The sequence below is a fragment of the Prionailurus bengalensis genome, chromosome B1 (assembly GCF_016509475.1).
Source record: "Prionailurus bengalensis isolate Pbe53 chromosome B1, Fcat_Pben_1.1_paternal_pri, whole genome shotgun sequence".
Lineage (NCBI taxonomy): Eukaryota > Metazoa > Chordata > Mammalia > Carnivora > Felidae > Prionailurus > Prionailurus bengalensis.
The window spans coordinates 55,534,829-55,551,495 of record NC_057344.1 but is presented as its reverse complement, the minus strand read 5'-3'; the positions used below and the strand labels follow the sequence as shown (position 1 = coordinate 55,551,495).

The 16,667-nt window shown below is 40.9% G+C and overlaps 1 protein-coding gene across 1 annotated transcript in view; it reads left to right on the top strand.

Annotated features, from left to right (window-relative positions):
- GALNTL6 (polypeptide N-acetylgalactosaminyltransferase like 6) overlaps positions 1-16,115 on the top strand; it is a 1,211,922-nt gene extending 1,195,807 nt beyond the window's left edge. The window contains exon 16 of the mRNA XM_043555626.1: positions 14,950-16,115. Coding sequence (XP_043411561.1) covers positions 14,950-15,117 — 168 coding nt within the window. The 3' untranslated portion in view covers positions 15,118-16,115. The remainder of the gene's footprint in view (positions 1-14,949) is intronic.
- The last annotated feature ends 552 nt before the right edge of the window (positions 16,116-16,667 follow it).

Sequence of the window (16,667 nt, the reverse complement as noted above, 5' to 3'; positions counted from 1 at the left end):
CCATGCCTATAGCCCCTGACCTAATTGCAGCCCTTCTTATCTGACCCCTGGATTACTGTTAAGAGCTACCTCAAAGGTCATCCTGCCTATCCCTTCCCTCTCTGACCCAGCTTCCATCGTGAAGTCAGAGAGAGTTTATACAAAATCTGGTCATTGTACTTGGTTTCACACGAAGTAAAAGATAAAGTGCCTTTTTGCAGTTCTTATCCTGACCCTTCACGATCTGGTCAACATAATGATTGCCTATGATGCCTAACACATCCCAAACTGTAATGTGATCTTGAATAAGTTATTTTGCATCTATGATTTTCAACTTCCTTATCAACATCATAGGGATAATAATTAAGTGAATTAAACTTAACATGCAAAAATTAGCAGTTTCTGACCACATCATCAAATTTACACCCATGTGGGTGACAGATGCACTTTTTTTTTTTTCAACGTTTATTTATTTTTGGGACAGAGAGAGACAGAGCATGAACGGGGGAGGGGCAGAGAGAGAGGGAGACACAGAATCGGAAACAGGCTCCAGGCTCTGAGCCATCGGCCCAGAGCCCGACGCGGGGCTCGAACTCCCGGACCGCGAGATCGTGACCTGGCTGAAGTCGGACGCTTAACCGACTGCGCCACTCAGGTGCCCCCAGATGCACTTTTTACATTGAAAAAATACCACATTGATATACCACATCACTACAGTAACCTATCTTAAGCAATATTAACTGTTGCTTCCGCCCCTCAAAAAATTAAGAGCTATTTCCCTTGTTCCTTTATAAATACACATTTTTATTGGCATATAATATGTACTTAATTTGGGTTTCCCTAGATGTATACCTGATGTGAGAATTTGAGAGTGTTTTATTTGGGAGATGGTCCCCCAAAATCTTGGTAGGAAGGAGGTAAGTGGACAGGGAGGGGGTGGGAGTCAATAAAGGGTGAATTATCAAGCAGGTACCACTGTGAGCAATTAGAACTCAATCCTACCAAAAATCTCTGGAGACGGTATAGGGCATGTATCAGAGAGCAAATAAACTCACTTAATCTTTGGTTAATATTATTCCTAAGGGGAGGGGAGTTTATTCTCAGACATCTCTCAGCAGTTCCTCTTATGGACAGAACTGTTCCTGTGGCCAGAAACAGCCTTTAGGGAGTGAGATACGGTGGCCCAGCATTGGGAGTTGGGTGGACCTATACTGAGTTGGTGAGACCTGAAGAGCTATGGGCAGGGTGCAGACACTACATGAGAATCCAGTTCCTCCACATTTTGGTCAACACTTGGCATTGTTTCTTTTTCTTTCCCTTTTTTCATTCTGTGGTTGTAGAGTGATATCACATGCTTGTTAGCTGTTTTGGGTATCTTCTTTGTGAAGGACCTGTTAAGTCTTTGACCGTTTTTTAAAATGGATTGTTTGACTCTTTCGTATAAATGTTTGGGAGGACATTTAAAATATATCTAGATACAAGTGTTTTGTTGGATATACATATTGTAAATATCTTATTCCAGTTGATGTCTTGCCTTTTCTTTCTCATGGAATATCTTGATAAAGAGCTATTCTTTATCATTAGTGTTTTTTGTGTCTTCTTTAGGAAATATTTTCCCACACCAAAGTCATGAAGATAGCTTCTAGGTCATCTTTGGAAGATTTATTGTTTAATCTTCTACTTTTTGGTATATAATTCCCTGAAATATTTTTATGTGTACAGTGTAATATGGGATCGATTCCTTTTTCATATTTATATCAAACTGATCAATCATCATTTATTAAAAAGACCATTTCCTTTCCCACTACATGTAAATATCACTTTTTGTCAAAGTCAAGGGACCTTATATACGTGGGTCTATCTATGAATCCTCAAGCTTTTACCATCTAAGACTAGTCTTAGCCATATAAAAAGTAACCTAATGGAAATAAGCTAACTTAATCAAATAAGAGATGTATCTCCAAAAACCCACAACAGCCATTCACTCTTAGTGGTGAGATGTTAAAGCTTTCCTCCAGAGACTGGGAATAAAATACAATGTCTGCTATCATCACTTCTGTTTTACATTGTACAGGATGACCTATCCAGAATAATCAAGCAAGATAAAGAAATTGCAACATACGAGAATTGGAAAGGAACAAATAAAACAGTCAATTCACAGATGACATAGTTGGATATACAGAAAATCCAAAAGATTATACATCTAAATTATTAAAATTTATAAATACCTTTAGCATAGTCTCGGATACAAGGTAAATATAAGAAAAGCAAATGTCGGGGCACCTGGGTGGCTCAGTCGGTTAAGCGTCTGACTTTGGCACAGATCGTGATCTCACAGCTTGTGAGTTTGAGCCCCACATCAGGCTCCGTGCTGACAGCTCAGAGCCTGAAGCCTGCTTTGTATTCTGTGTCTGCCCCTCTCTCTGCCCCTACCCTGCTCATGCTCTGCCTCTGTCTCTCAAAAAATAAATAAACATTAAAATTTAAAAAAAAGAAAAGCAAATGTCTATATGCCAGCAACAACAACAAAATAAATAAATAATGAAATTCAAAAACAATTTCATTTGATCACCATGAAAAGCATCACATGAACAAAAACAAATCTCACAACAGATGTGAAAGATCTTTACACAGAGAGCTACCAAACATCACTAAGAGGAATTTAAAGCTATATAGAGGGATCATGTTTAAGGATAAGAATCAATATTGTGAAGATAACAGTTCTCAAAAAGGTATATGCATTTAATGCAAAACCAATCCAAATCCCAGCAGGCTCATTTGTCTGAATTGATAAACTGATTCTGAAATTTATATGGAAATGAAAAGGCCAAGAATAGCCAAGAAAATGTTGACCAAGGAAAAGAAAAAATATCAAACATTATGAAAGCGCCAGGTTCCAGGACACTGTAAAAGTACCCTTAAGGCAGTGTGCTACTGGCATAAGGTAAGCCTGACTGAGGCTCTCTAGAAGGGGAGGCCTGGGTATTGGTATTTTTTGAAGGCTCCTAAAACATTCTTATGGGCAGCCAGATGGAGAATCCCTTATCAAGCTCCAATGTTTACCTATTTTCTTTACCCTGTCTGTCCCTCCTGCTTTAGTTGGAACTTGCCCCCTTATTTGTATTCCTATATCATTTTGTTTTTTTGTACCTGTATTCTGCATAGTTAGTCTTCCTTTATAGATGTTAACTACCTGAGGGCAGGAACTTTTCTTTTATTTCTGTTTGGCCTGCTTAATATCTAATATATAGAAGTTGTTAAATAAGCATTTTTAAATGGATTAAAGAAACACTGGGTTCAGTTATTGAAATGATCTTCTTCATGAACCCCAAGTTGTGATGAATAAAATGTAACAAATATTCATGGAATCAACCCAAATGTCCATTAATAGGTGAATGGATAAAGAAAATGCCTACTATATATATATATATATATATATATATATATATACACACACACACACACACACACATATATATGTGTATATACACACACACACACATATATATGTATATATATACACACACACACATATGTATGTATATATATATACACACACACATATATATGTATATACACACACACACATATATATGTGTATACACACACACACACACACACATATATATACACACACACACATATATATGTATATATATACACACACACATATGTATATATATATATACACACACACACATATATACACATTGATATATATATATATATATCATTCATAATATACATTGAGATATATATGTATGTGTGTAATGGAATATTATTCAGCTATAAAAAAGGATGAGATCTTGTCATTTGCAACAATATGGATGGACTTGGAGGGTATAATGCTAAGTGAAATAAGTCAGTCAGTGAAAGACAGATATCATACGATTTCACTTGTATGTAGAATCTAAAAAACAAACGAACAAACAAACAAAAAGCAGAAACAGGCCCATAAGTACAGAGAACAAACTGATGTTTGCCAGAGGGGAGAGGGTTGGGGAGTTGGACAAAAAGAATGAAGGGAAGTGAAAGGTAGAGGCTTCCAGTTATGGAACGAGTAAGTCATAGAGATTAAAGCTACAGCATAGGAATATCGTCAATGGTATTGTAATAACGTTGTGTGGTGACAGATGGCAGCTACATTTGCCGTGAGCACCGCGTGAGGTACAGAGTCGTTGAATCACTATGTTGTAACCTGAAACCAGTGTAACGTTGTGTCAACTATACTTCCAACTAAAAAGAAAAAACACAAGACACAAATCCTTAGCACATCTCTTTGTCTCACGACCACACACACAGCCTCCCCAAAGACTAAAAGTGAAAGGTTTAAATTTCTATTCTTCATTACTCCCTGGGGTGTTCTCATAGTTTAACTGCCTATTAGAAAGGACTTAAAAATAACATCAAACAGGAAGCACAGATAAGAAGTTTCCTTTCCGGCTACATTGATAACATTGCAACAGTCACATTAGTTTACAAAGTGAGTGGGTGGAAGTCTTGGCATGTGCCTACATGTGACTATTTATTGTAACTTGTGATATATGCCAGGGCTTTGGCCTCTCAGCTCATGAAATCCTGCTGGTCCACAAAGATGCCAGATGGAAGGCCACAAGGTTCTTATTTTTAAAGCATTCTGGTTAGGTATTGATTTAGGACCAAAAATGAGAAAAGTATATACGAAGAGTTTAATTAAAAGGCATGCAATTCAACTTTGGTTATGATATATGAAGCCCCACTACAAAATCCTGGACTTTGTGGTCGTACTCAGGCAGTCACACACTCCCAGTTCAGCTCATTCATTTCTAGACAGTCCCAAGTATTGAAAAGTTCTTCCCTCAAGGCTGCCTGAGTGGCTCAGTCAGTTAAGCCATCAACTTCAGCTCAGGTCATGATCTTACAGCTCAGGAGTTCAAGCCCCACGTGGGGCTCTGTGCTGACAGCTCAGAGCCTAGAGCCTGCTTCGGATTCTGTGTCTCCCTCTCTCTCTTCCCCAGCCCCACTTGCTCCCTCTCTCTCTCTCAAAAGTAAATAAACATTTTTAAAAAATTAAAAAGTTCTTCCCTGGCCTTTGAAAGCACACCAATTAAATTTAATCCATTTCACTGAATACAGATCCCAAATATTTGAACAATGCTTGCCTGATCTTTACTCTTTACTTCTGATTCAATAGGCCAATTTCCTGCCACGACTTTTCATATGACTTAATTTGGATCTACTTCAACTTCCTGGATCTTCCTCAACTCACTCCTAACATACTCCAAATAGTTCTAGAAAATATCATGATACGCAGATCAGAACACAATGGTCTAGGTGTGTCCCGACCAAAGAAAATGCAATCTGTTTCTTGTGCTTTGTTATAAGCCTCCAGCTCCCTTTTGTTATGAGCAATATATTTTTGTCAGTTTAGGTTTAGTGTATTGATTTTCTACCTTAACTTGACATATTTAGCTTTTTAATAAATTTTCAGTATAAAAACTCACGTCTTTTTCTCATTTTTCTCAGAGATACATCTCTACACTCTTATACCTGTATAATGTGTCTTTTTGTACTTGTGTAGCCATACATTTATTTCTACGAAATTCAATCTCACCAGATTTACCTCAACCTGGATTTTGATTTTTCTATCTAACTTATTAGCCGTCAAACGAGTTTTATTCCATCCATGAATCAGATCTGCACGCATTCATGCCCTCATCTGAGTTGTGGGTCCCAACACCCAAGGCCAAGAACTGAGCCTTCTATAGTAAGATAGAGGTGGCATTGATCCATTAATGAGCATCATTTGGATGAAGTTATTCAAACCGATACAGATTTACCTAATAGTTATTTCTTCTAGCCCATATTTCTCCAGCTTGCCCAAAAGAAAACAAAGAGGAGATTTTCAAATGCCTTGCTGAAAGCAACATGCCCACTATCTCCATCATACCCCCATTTCTAATAGGAGACTTAAGTCACTACACCCTAAGAAGTTATGATCTTTGATTCAAATTAAGGATTCAACCAAGCTGGAGGTTAACTCCCAGGAGGGAAATACATTCAGCACAGCAATAAAACTGCCTTTTCGATAGTGTTATCTTCCACTCTTGTTTTTATTTGTATGTCGCACCTGGTTGGCATGACCTTTTATCTTTTGCCATTTCTAGGTAACTTGGCAATATCCCTACCGGTTAGCATTTTACCTAACGAACTTAACTGCCGTTCTCTCTCATCACTCAGAACAAGAGAGGCTCCATTGCAGACTATCCCAGGCTCTAACATAAGGATAAAGCCTTCCTGAATTAAATGCCTGCCAACATTTGGACTAACAGAAAAGAATCTAGGTAATAAGAACTGTAAACATTTCAGTCAGTATTTAAATAACATTTGCTCATGAGCAGAGGTGGAGGATTGCTGGTTGGCTCAGCCAAGAAGGGCGATGAAACATAGCTTAGAGATCCAGAGCAGAGGCTCTAGGTCCTGTGGGATTGAAGACTTGGGTTCTGCCTCCAGGGTGGGTCCCGGCTCTGGGATCTTGGGAAACTTCCTTACTATTCATTTTTGTTTCCTCATCTATAAAAATGGGGATAATAATCATATCTATCTTAAAGGCCTGTTGTAATGATTAAATAAAATTTAAATGTACCTAGGGCATGGCATTTAGGAGTTCAATTAGTGTTCACTATGACAAACCATGTGTTCAACAAAGTACCTCTGATTTGATCTTAGCTCTCCAAGCAAGTTAACATATGGGAGAAATGGGCTAATTAGTTGCATTTCTATATTATAGAGTTTTGTACCATTGTATTTATTTAGCTCTGGCTAGATATTAGAATGTAAATCCCATGAGAGCAGAGATGTTTCTCTGCTTTCTTTCATATAGTACCTAAAACACTGGCTGGCATATAGTTGGTGCTTAATTAGTATTTGTTGAATAAATAAAAAATGAGCCCAGCTTCCTGTTTGTCCACATTCGCTATTTCTTAAATTTTTTTTTTCAACGTTTATTTATTTTTTGGGAGAGAGAGAGACAGAGCATGAACGGGGGAGGGGCAGAGAGAGAGGGAGACACAGAATCGGAAACAGGCTCCAGGCTCTGAGCCATCAGCCCAGAGCCTGACGCAGGTCTCGAACTCACGGACCGCGAGATCGTGACCTGGCTGAAGCTTAACCGACTGCGCCACCCAGGCGCCCCAACATTCGCTATTTCTTATTGCTTATGTGGTTAAGGTAGATAAAATGAGAAAGCCTATGTAGAATACGTAACACTGCCAGATACATAGATTCATACTCAATAAAAATCAGCTATTGTTGTGTTCATATGATTCCCAGGTTTACCGAGGGGAGATGAAGAGCTGTGGACAGATGGAAACAAGATATGGAGCAGATGGGTTTTCCCTACTCTTGGAGCTTTCAGTCTAGTGGGGAGGCAGACAAAAATAAATGAATTAATTAAGTTACAGGATAATATGAGAACACAAAACATGGGGCTCTACCCAGGTCAGAGAAGTAGGCAAACCTGCTCTTACAAACTAACGTTTAAATGGAGACCTAAAAGATGAGTAGGAATTTGGCAAGTGAAGGAAGTGGCAGAGAAAAAGACCCTGGATATAGTATCAGCTGATGCAAAGGCCCTGAGGGAGGCAAGATCTTGGTTTTCTTGGGAAAACAGAGAGAAGCCAGTTGAAAGGTGTGAACGTGAGGAAAAATGATGACCTATAGAACCAGCCATCTGGCCTGGACAGGACTATACGAGACCCTGTCGGCCATGCTAAGAATTTAACTAAGAGACCAGGAAGGCTTTGATTGGTTTGAAGAGCAGTTATCTAACAAATCAGATTAGATTTTTTTTTTTTTAATAATTCTGGCTCCTCTGGAGAATTGAGGGTACGCTCATGTATATCACTTGCCTATAGCCCGGAAAATCCAGTGAGAAGAGCAAAGAGTAGGGGTGGAAGGTTTGCTGTAGCTGGTGACATCTCCGTGCACACACCAAGGGGCTCGGTCAGGACATTAAGAAGCATTATTGGGGCGCCTGGGTGGCGCAGTCGGTTAAGCGTCCGACTTCAGCCAGGTCACGATCTCGAGGTCCGGGAGTTCGAGCCCCGCGTCAGGCTCTGGGCTGATGGCTCGGAGCCTGGAGCCTGTTTCTGGTTCTGTGTCTCCCTCTCTCTCTGCCCCTCCCCCGTTCATGCTCTGTCTCTCTCTGTCCCAAAAATAAATAAACGTTGAAAAAAAAATTAAAAAAAAAAGAAGCATTATTTCTGATTGACCAAATTAGCCACTGATGCAAGAAGCCCAATTTCCTCATCCTGTGAGGAATTCTAACTGTCAAAGAAAAAAATGGAAAAGGATAGACAATAAGACTGCTTTGTCCCTGTTATGCCTATCAACGCATTATTTGCCTTCTCCCAGAGGCCAACAGTAAAAATAGGCAGGAAAACGCTGCCTAATTTGTCTTTCTTCCAGAACACAAAGGACATTCATCTATCAACCTTGTTCCTCTCCACCACGCTAAGAGGTGGGAAGGCAGATATTTTTATCTCGTATCTCATTCTGCTCTCCCCTCCACGCCATTCACTTTGTAGATGGAAAACCTAACTCACTGACGAGTGACCATCAAAGATTATTGTCAGGGATAAAACTATGATTAAAAACTAGCCACATCCATATGAGACACCAAAGGCATCGGAGAGAAAGAGCTCTGTCTTGCAAAAGCATTCTCTTTCAATGTATGTCACCCAGAAATGAATAGTCAGTAGAAGGAATCAACTCAGTTTTTCCCACTGTGCACAGAAAAGTCCTCAGGTCCAGTCGATAGCCACCTGCTTATTGGACGCCTGAACCTGGATGCTTCATAGCTGCCTCCGACTTGTTATACCTAAAACCGAAATCACTATCCCCTCTCCCCCCAGGTGATCCTGTTCCTTTTTCGACATTTCTTGCCTCAGCATTGCTTTTCCTCCAGTCATCCACTTCTTCCCCCATTTCAATGCCCACAGTCCACTAATCAGAATGTTCTAGACATTTACTTCTCAAATAGATCATCTCTTCCAACTCACCCCTGTTGCTTTGGGTTTTGCTTTTGCCGGCTTAAATCTGGATGACTGCAGTAGCCTCTGACTATTCTCTCATCCAGAGTCCAGCGTCACCCTACCCCAACTCCACCCTCTTCTCTGTTACTACCCAAAATATGGATCCTGTGGCTCACTGTATTAAATCTTCCAATGGGTTTAATACACCCCTCCCCCCGCAAACACTTGCATGAAAAATCAAGCCTTAGCAATGCACCCCAGTCTCTGCATGATATCTCTTGGATATAATCATCTGGAATTCACCAAATCACTCGCTGGTCCCCAGCACATAATCTAGCTCTTCATTACCTCTGATCTCATCTCGTCCTACTCCCTGCCCCCCCCCCCCAGCTCCTCCCACCCCCTCGCAGCTCCTCTAACCCACCACGGTGCAATCCTGCTTAGCACCTTTCCACTGACTATTCTCTCTGTCTGGAACTCTCTTCCCCCAGATATTGGCACGGCTAATTCCTTCACCTTCTGCAAGATTACACGAAGGTCACCTTCTTGATGACGTGTCCTTTTGCTGCCCTATTTCAGTCTGCACACTGACTGTATGTTTTACCTGTTACACTCATTCTTTATTGCCTGTGCCCCCAGTGACTCACCTCCACCCTGCCTCTAGCATGTAAGATCCCAGAGGGCAGGGATTTTTGTCTTGCTAAGTTCATTGATACATCTTAGACACCTGAAATAGTGCCTGATAATAGTAGGTCCCAAATAAATTTTTGTTGAATAAATTGAATGCATAAATGCGCATGCTATCACATCTCTGTTCTCAAGTTCTTCTCTACATCTGAAATACCCTAATACGTCTTACTCTCCCTCATCTGCAATCTCTCTGGTACTTTCTTACTTCGTACATTTCTTGTTTACCTGTCGGTCTCCCCCACTTCTTAGGTCAGGACATACATCTGAGATTATCTTTCTAAGCCTATCTCCTAATACATACCAGAAAACAAAAGATATTTAATAAATACTTCTTGAAAGCTGTCCTGAACAGTGTTGTATTTCAGACAAAGGGCTGAAACATATGAATCATATACAAACTCTGATCATAGTTACAAAGAAGGGCTCATTCCAGAGCCATGTTCCATGAATCCTTTTGGACGTAAAACCTTTGTTCCATAAATCCTTTTTTTTTACATTTTTTTATGTTTATTTATTTTTGAGAGAGGGAGAGACAGAGCACAAGTGGAGGAGGAGGGGCAGAGAGAGAGGAAGATACAGAATCTGAAGCAGGCTGTCAGCACAGAGCCTGACAGGGAGTTCGAACTCAAGGACAGGGAGATCATGACCCGAGCTGAAGTCGGACACTTAACCAACCGAGCCACCCAGGCACCCCCATAAGTCCTTTTGTTTAAATTGGAAGGTGCTGGTATAACAATTCGGATAACTGGTTGGGGAAGGTGCTGATTTTTGCAAATTCTACTTTGCCAGGATTTCAGAAAATGCAATTTGTTCTTGAATAGCTGGTCTTGGGCCAGATGGTTTGTACATTCTGATTTTTAGAATTGGGGATGCTCCCTGGCTAAAAATAAATTAAGGGAAGATGCGGAGTAGAATCGCGTATTATATTTAGGACATTGTGCGAGCAATTTTACATATATTAACTCGTTTTATCCTTACAACGAACTTGCAAAGGATATAGTATTATCTACATTTTACAGATGAGGAACCTGGGGTTGTGAGAATTAAATACTGTCCAAGGTCACACAAGTACGTGGCCTGCCTGGAATTTGATCCAAATTCCCTGCAGAGCAAAATCCCAGCCCTATAGCCAGTACTAGGTTGCCTTCTACTATGTGGGAGTTTTATTCTCAGAATCATCTTTCCAAACACTGTGAACTCACACACTTCTTTTATTGTCTTTGCATCTCTGGTGTTTTGTTCTTTTCCCACCTCGAACACAACATGCAATGCTTTCTACAACGTACTCATTCTTTCAAAGTTCCAACCCTGTCGAAGCGTGACATCTAATCAAATTTAATGCTGGCCTACGAGTGTCACACAGATGCCAATCAGATCACAGGCCCGCTCTGGAGAGGTGTCCCTTTCAATGAGCTACCTGAAAAGGCCCACTTGCACCTTTCACAGCATGAGCTGAATGGCCAGAACTGGATATTTAGTCCGACCCGATTTGATTCTGAAGGGCAGTTCCATAACCCTGGATGTGAACTTTTTCATTGCCTGCTCAAGGGTCTCTAATTTTCCTAGGCAAAAACAAAATAGGAGGGGCACCTGAGTGGCTTAGTCGGTTAAGCATCCAGCTCTTGATCTCAGCTCAGGTCACTATCTCATGGTTTGTGGGTTCAAGCCCCACATCAGGCTCTGGCACAGACAATATAAAGCCTGCTTGCGATTCTCTGTCTCCCTCCCTCCCTCCCTCTCTCTCTCTCTCACAAATAAATACAAATAAACATTTTTTGAAAAGATATAAAAGGAACCCAGGAAAAACAAGGGAGGCAGCGGGCAGGGAAGGTGGGAGAGGTACCAGAGACATGGGTTCAAGCCCCACATCAGGCTCTGGCACAGACAATATAAAGCCTGCTTGCGATTCTCTGTCTCCCTCCCTCCCTCCCTCTCTCTCTCTCTCACAAATAAATACAAATAAACATTTTTTGAAAAGATATAAAAGGAACCCAGGAAAAACAAGGGAGGCAGCGGGCAGGGAAGGTGGGAGAGGTACCAGAGACATAGTTTGCTGTATTGCACTTTGAACAGCCAGAACATATGCTGTGCTTCCCGGTCAGGACTGAACAATGAGCAGTCCGGTTAAAAGCACCCGTTAAGGGGGTTTTGGAACAGCAGACTTGCCAAAGCATTCAGAAGTCTATTCCAAAGAAAAGACATTGTATTCAATTCTGTTACGACCATCTCCTATCATGAGATGAAGGGTAGGGGTGCAAAGGGCTGTCATAGAACAAGAGACCATATTGACGAACGATTACTCATTCCACTGACTTAATTCCAGCCAAGAAAACCATCAGCAGAGACATTTCATAATCCAAAAGCTCGGGAGGATGTAGAAACATGGCAATGTACACAGCCCCCAAGGTCAATAGTGGAAGAAGCAGGCTCTGGAGAGGCTGGCAGGGCTTCCAGAAGCCTCACCTCTAGGACCTCTCAGATACTCCAAAGACAAGGGTGAACAGAGCTCAGTCTATAACCAGAGAATGATCAATCTATCAATCAACTCAGTATTGTTGATAGTTTCTACTTTGCTGCCCCAGCGTTTGTCTCTGTCGCCAGTGAACTTTGGAATAAAATGTTCATTCCATTTTATGGCCAGGAGAGGCCTTACAGATTAATCTTATCTACCCTCTCATTTCGCTGCTGAAGCTTCTCAGCCATAGATGGATTTAGGGAATTCAACTTTTCAACTTTTATTTGAACATGAAGTACAATAACAGATTTTCAGGGTGGTGCTGAATTTGCATATCCTGTCTGATCGTCCTCATGCATATACCTGTATCTGTCAGAGAATGTGTTCCAATTTGAGATTGGGAGAAATACGATCACCTTATAGCTCAGCAAATACCGTTTAGAAAATCAGGATTGGCTTTTGCATCCGGACTGACTACACAAGCTGGCAAAGGAAAGAGAATAGGAACGCATTCTACTCCTTTCTTTTCTCATTTTTTTTAGCTTTCATAGAAATATGTGCTTTGGGGGAGAAACTGTGAGCATATAAAGGTCCCCACTTGAGCTATTGACAAAGGGAACAATAGAAGGAAACACAGATAAGTAAGGAGAAGAAAGAAGTACATGTACGGGGAACAGAATGAATTAGAATTTAGTAGGTCACATAGAATGTTCACGAACTTGGGGCGCCTGGGTGGCTCAGTAGGTTGAGCGTCCGACTTCGGCCCAGGTCATGATTTCACGTCTGTGAGTTCAAGCCCCGCGTCGGGCTCTGTGCTGACAGCTCGGAGCCTGGAGCCTGTTTCAGATTCTGTGTCTCCCTCTCTCTCTGCCCATCCCCCGTTCATGCTCTGTCTCTCTCTGTCTCAAAAATAAATAAACGTTAAAAAAAAAAAAAATTAAAAAAAAAAAAAGAATGTTCAGGAACTTAACAGCTTAAGAAGGCTCTTTCAAAACCTGATTTCAGTTTTTCATTAGGCCCATGTAGCTAAAAACTGGTAGAAGGGGGCAGGAGACTGAGTGTGAGAGATGCTGGGAAGCAAGAGGGAAGGGCGCACCGCAGCTGAGAGAAGGGGTCTCTAATCATAAGCTTCACCCCAAGAGAGAAGGATGCGTGGGGTGAGCCACAGGGCCGCCTCCCCACTAGAATCTGCCCCCTCCACCCAGAGTAGGACAGAGTTCCTCAGAGTTTCCCCTCCTTGTCAAACAGCAGTCGCATTAGCAAAGCCTCAGGTGAAGAAAATGGAGGACGCCTCAGGAGCCCTCTTTTGTGGAAGGAAAGTAAAATCCACGAATAAACCCAGGAAACTTAAGAAAACAGAAAGGTGAGGCTTTGTATTAGGCAGAGCTCTTTGCTTGCACTAAATAGAAACAAGCACTAAATTGCAGGCACTGCCTTTCTCCTTCCTTATTCTCCCTTCACACAGCGCCTAACTGTGCAAACATCCGGATCCTAAAAGGACATTAAATATTGGTTAATGGAGTCTCAACATCCAGAAGCAACCTGGGAATATTGACACAGGTTGCCTGAGAAACTCTTTAACTCTAAACGCATTGGGAGTCCAATATTCCTCAGCTAAAGAAAATAATCAGAACCCCTGGACATTTCCTAAAAAAAACAGCATTTGATCCTGACATTTAAGCAGTGATTTGAGGATGCTTTTACATGTTCTTGGCTTTTTTTTCCCATAGACACTGTAAGAGACAAAAAGTTTTATTAGTGGTTAAGGAAAGATCTTTTTTCTCTTTGCTTTAACTTCCTTGTCCCTACTTGAACAATGAAAAGAGGTGTGTGTTGGGGCTCCTGGTTGGCTCACTTTGAAGAGCATGTGACTCTTGATCTCGGGGTCATGAGTTTGAATCCCACACTGGCCATAGAGATTACTTAAAAAAAAAAAAAAAAAAGACCTGTGTGTTAGTAGAGCCTGTTCAGATAGTGGGCTTGTTCACCACTTAAACTTTGCATCCTGATGGTAACTGTCTCTCACAGAGCTGTTATCTTTATCATGTACTTAGCAACTTTGTAAAAAAGAAGTGAAGGCTGCCTCTTCCCTTTTACAGAAAGCAATGAGAATTGCATCACAGGAAGAGCTGTGATGGCAGAAAGAGGGGTTGAAGGTACTAAGCTCCGGAGCTAATAAATTTGAGTTTGTACATTGAGATTCTGCCTGCGCATCAGGTATCTCCGTCCCCATATCTTCTGAAGAGGGCAACAGAGCACCTAGCTTGTTTGGCGCCTGTTTCTTTCAAATTTCTCTTTCCCATTAGAGGCTCAATACAAAGGGAGGGAAGACTATGACTCTCCTGGCCGTGTGTGTGTGTGTGTGTGTGTGTGCGCGCGCGCTACTGTTGTTGTTTGCTATGGACTAAATTACCATTTTTGTCTGTGTGCCTCTCCCCAAATAGCTAGATTATTAGCTCCTCGACAAGCAACCTCATATACTTAGCATCTTTAAAACCCAAGCATGTAGCAGAGCACTTACTATAGAGTAGAAAATGGATGGATCACTTTTTAAAGGAATCAGTCAAGGAACGAATTCTCTGTTTCTGATTGAACCTCCTTGGAGTCCCAACGTACTGCCAATGGGCCCTGGGAAACTGTTTTCCATGCAGCTCTCCAACCTGTTATTGTTTAATTTGGGAGATGGCCTATTTTTCACACTCTGGGTATATACTGAAATGTAAACCCGGATATGTTTACTTCCTGTATTTTGGACTCCAGTCATTCACCGTATATCATGTCAGTCCTTTCTTTTCTTTCTGACCCCTCCAGGACAGAACATTATTCCATCCTGTGAGCAACAGCTGTGTGGACTGCAACCCCGCAGAGAAGAAGATTTTCATGGCCAGATGTGACCCTCTATCTGAGACTCAGCAGTGGGTTTTTGAACATCTTAATATGACTGTTTTAGAAAAATTTAACCACCATGCCAGCTCCTAGGAAGAAGGAAGGAGGAAAGAACGAGTGATTACCTACAGATTATAAAAACTAAATTTTAGCCAGCATCTGGGTCGAAGGAGTCAGGAATAACATTTCCTAGATCCAGGAAGCCTGGTTTAAAGATTTGTAAATGCCATGTCAAAGTAGGTTGTCCTGCAGAAATTCCTGCATCTGAAGAACTTGGCCGAGAACCTCACCAGCTGCATCTGAGAACTCGAGACTAGCAGTGCCCTTGCTGGACAAGGGCAAAGATTACTTAAGGACTTTTCAAAACAACTGCTGAGTTAATAAATCCTAGCATTTCTCAGGTCAAATCCTGCAGTAGTGAGTAGCTATGAATGGATCCTATTAACTGGGTGGGAGGGGGGCGGAAATAGAGTGCATGACTGCTCTGAAAAGCTGAGGATACCGCAGGTTTAGAACAAGCCACGCTTAAGGGGTGAGCTGTACTCTTTGGTGCCATTCTCTGACTAAGAATGGGTTAAGCAGGTTTAACCCTTCAAAGTGCTGCAGATGATTTTCGAGTGCTCATACCATTCTGTTCTCTTGTTTTATTTTTAAACGAGGGTGCACTATCTAATGGAAGACGTAAATTACATAATGAAACGAACTTCCAATGTTCCCGTTCTTTCATTTACATTTGCCATTTTCCTTTTTAGAGCAGAGGTAACTTATTGTTCGTAAAAGCTCACGCTCCACAAATCTGCTGAAGTTCTAATTCAGTGCCCTTGTATAAATCCTGTTTCAAAACAAAACAAAACAAAATCTATGCTACCAAGTTACTCCAAAGAGAAAGATTTCACAGAAGCAGCAAAACCATGCAAGGTTGAGGAGAGGGATTTCCCTAGGAAATCTATTTTTACTTTTCTATTACTTTTAGACTTTTAAAAGTCCGATGTTTGTCCAGTCATAATTTTTATTAAGGAAGGAAATGGAGTGAGGTTGATGTAATTTGTTGCGGAGATTCTTAAATCCAAATAAATCTACACTCCAAGTGATGTGCGAAAATGGCTTGGTTCACTTTAATTCTGTGTGGTCAGTGCCGGGGACACAGAAGTGGTTTTATTTGTTTTGTTTCGGGAGTTTTTGTTAACTTGTTTGTTTTTTGTTGGTGATATTGATGATGTTTTTTTGTTTCCCTTGGAAGCTCACAGAAGGAATTTCCATCAATAAAGTGCTTCTGACACCATTTTCTGTTAATGGGGCAATACTTTAGGGGTGAAGAGAGGAATGATTACAAAACTAATTGGAACATTTAATCCTTAAAAGTTTTACTTTTTTACTTTTTTTTATTTTTTTACTTTTCAATAATTACAAGGGGGGGAAGAAATTACAAGGATCAAGATGCATCTCTAGATGAAAGAGTCATGTTGATTATACATTTCTCAAGTTTTTCCAGGTAGAAAGTGTTTTTATTTTGCTTTTGTTGTTCCCTTTTAGTTTTTCTGTTAATAAAAATGTCTATAATGTCTTGGATATAGAAGCGTTGAATTTGAGAACTGGGAAGACTCTTCGACTCCAGCCTGCTTTGTTTTTTCCAGATGAATAAC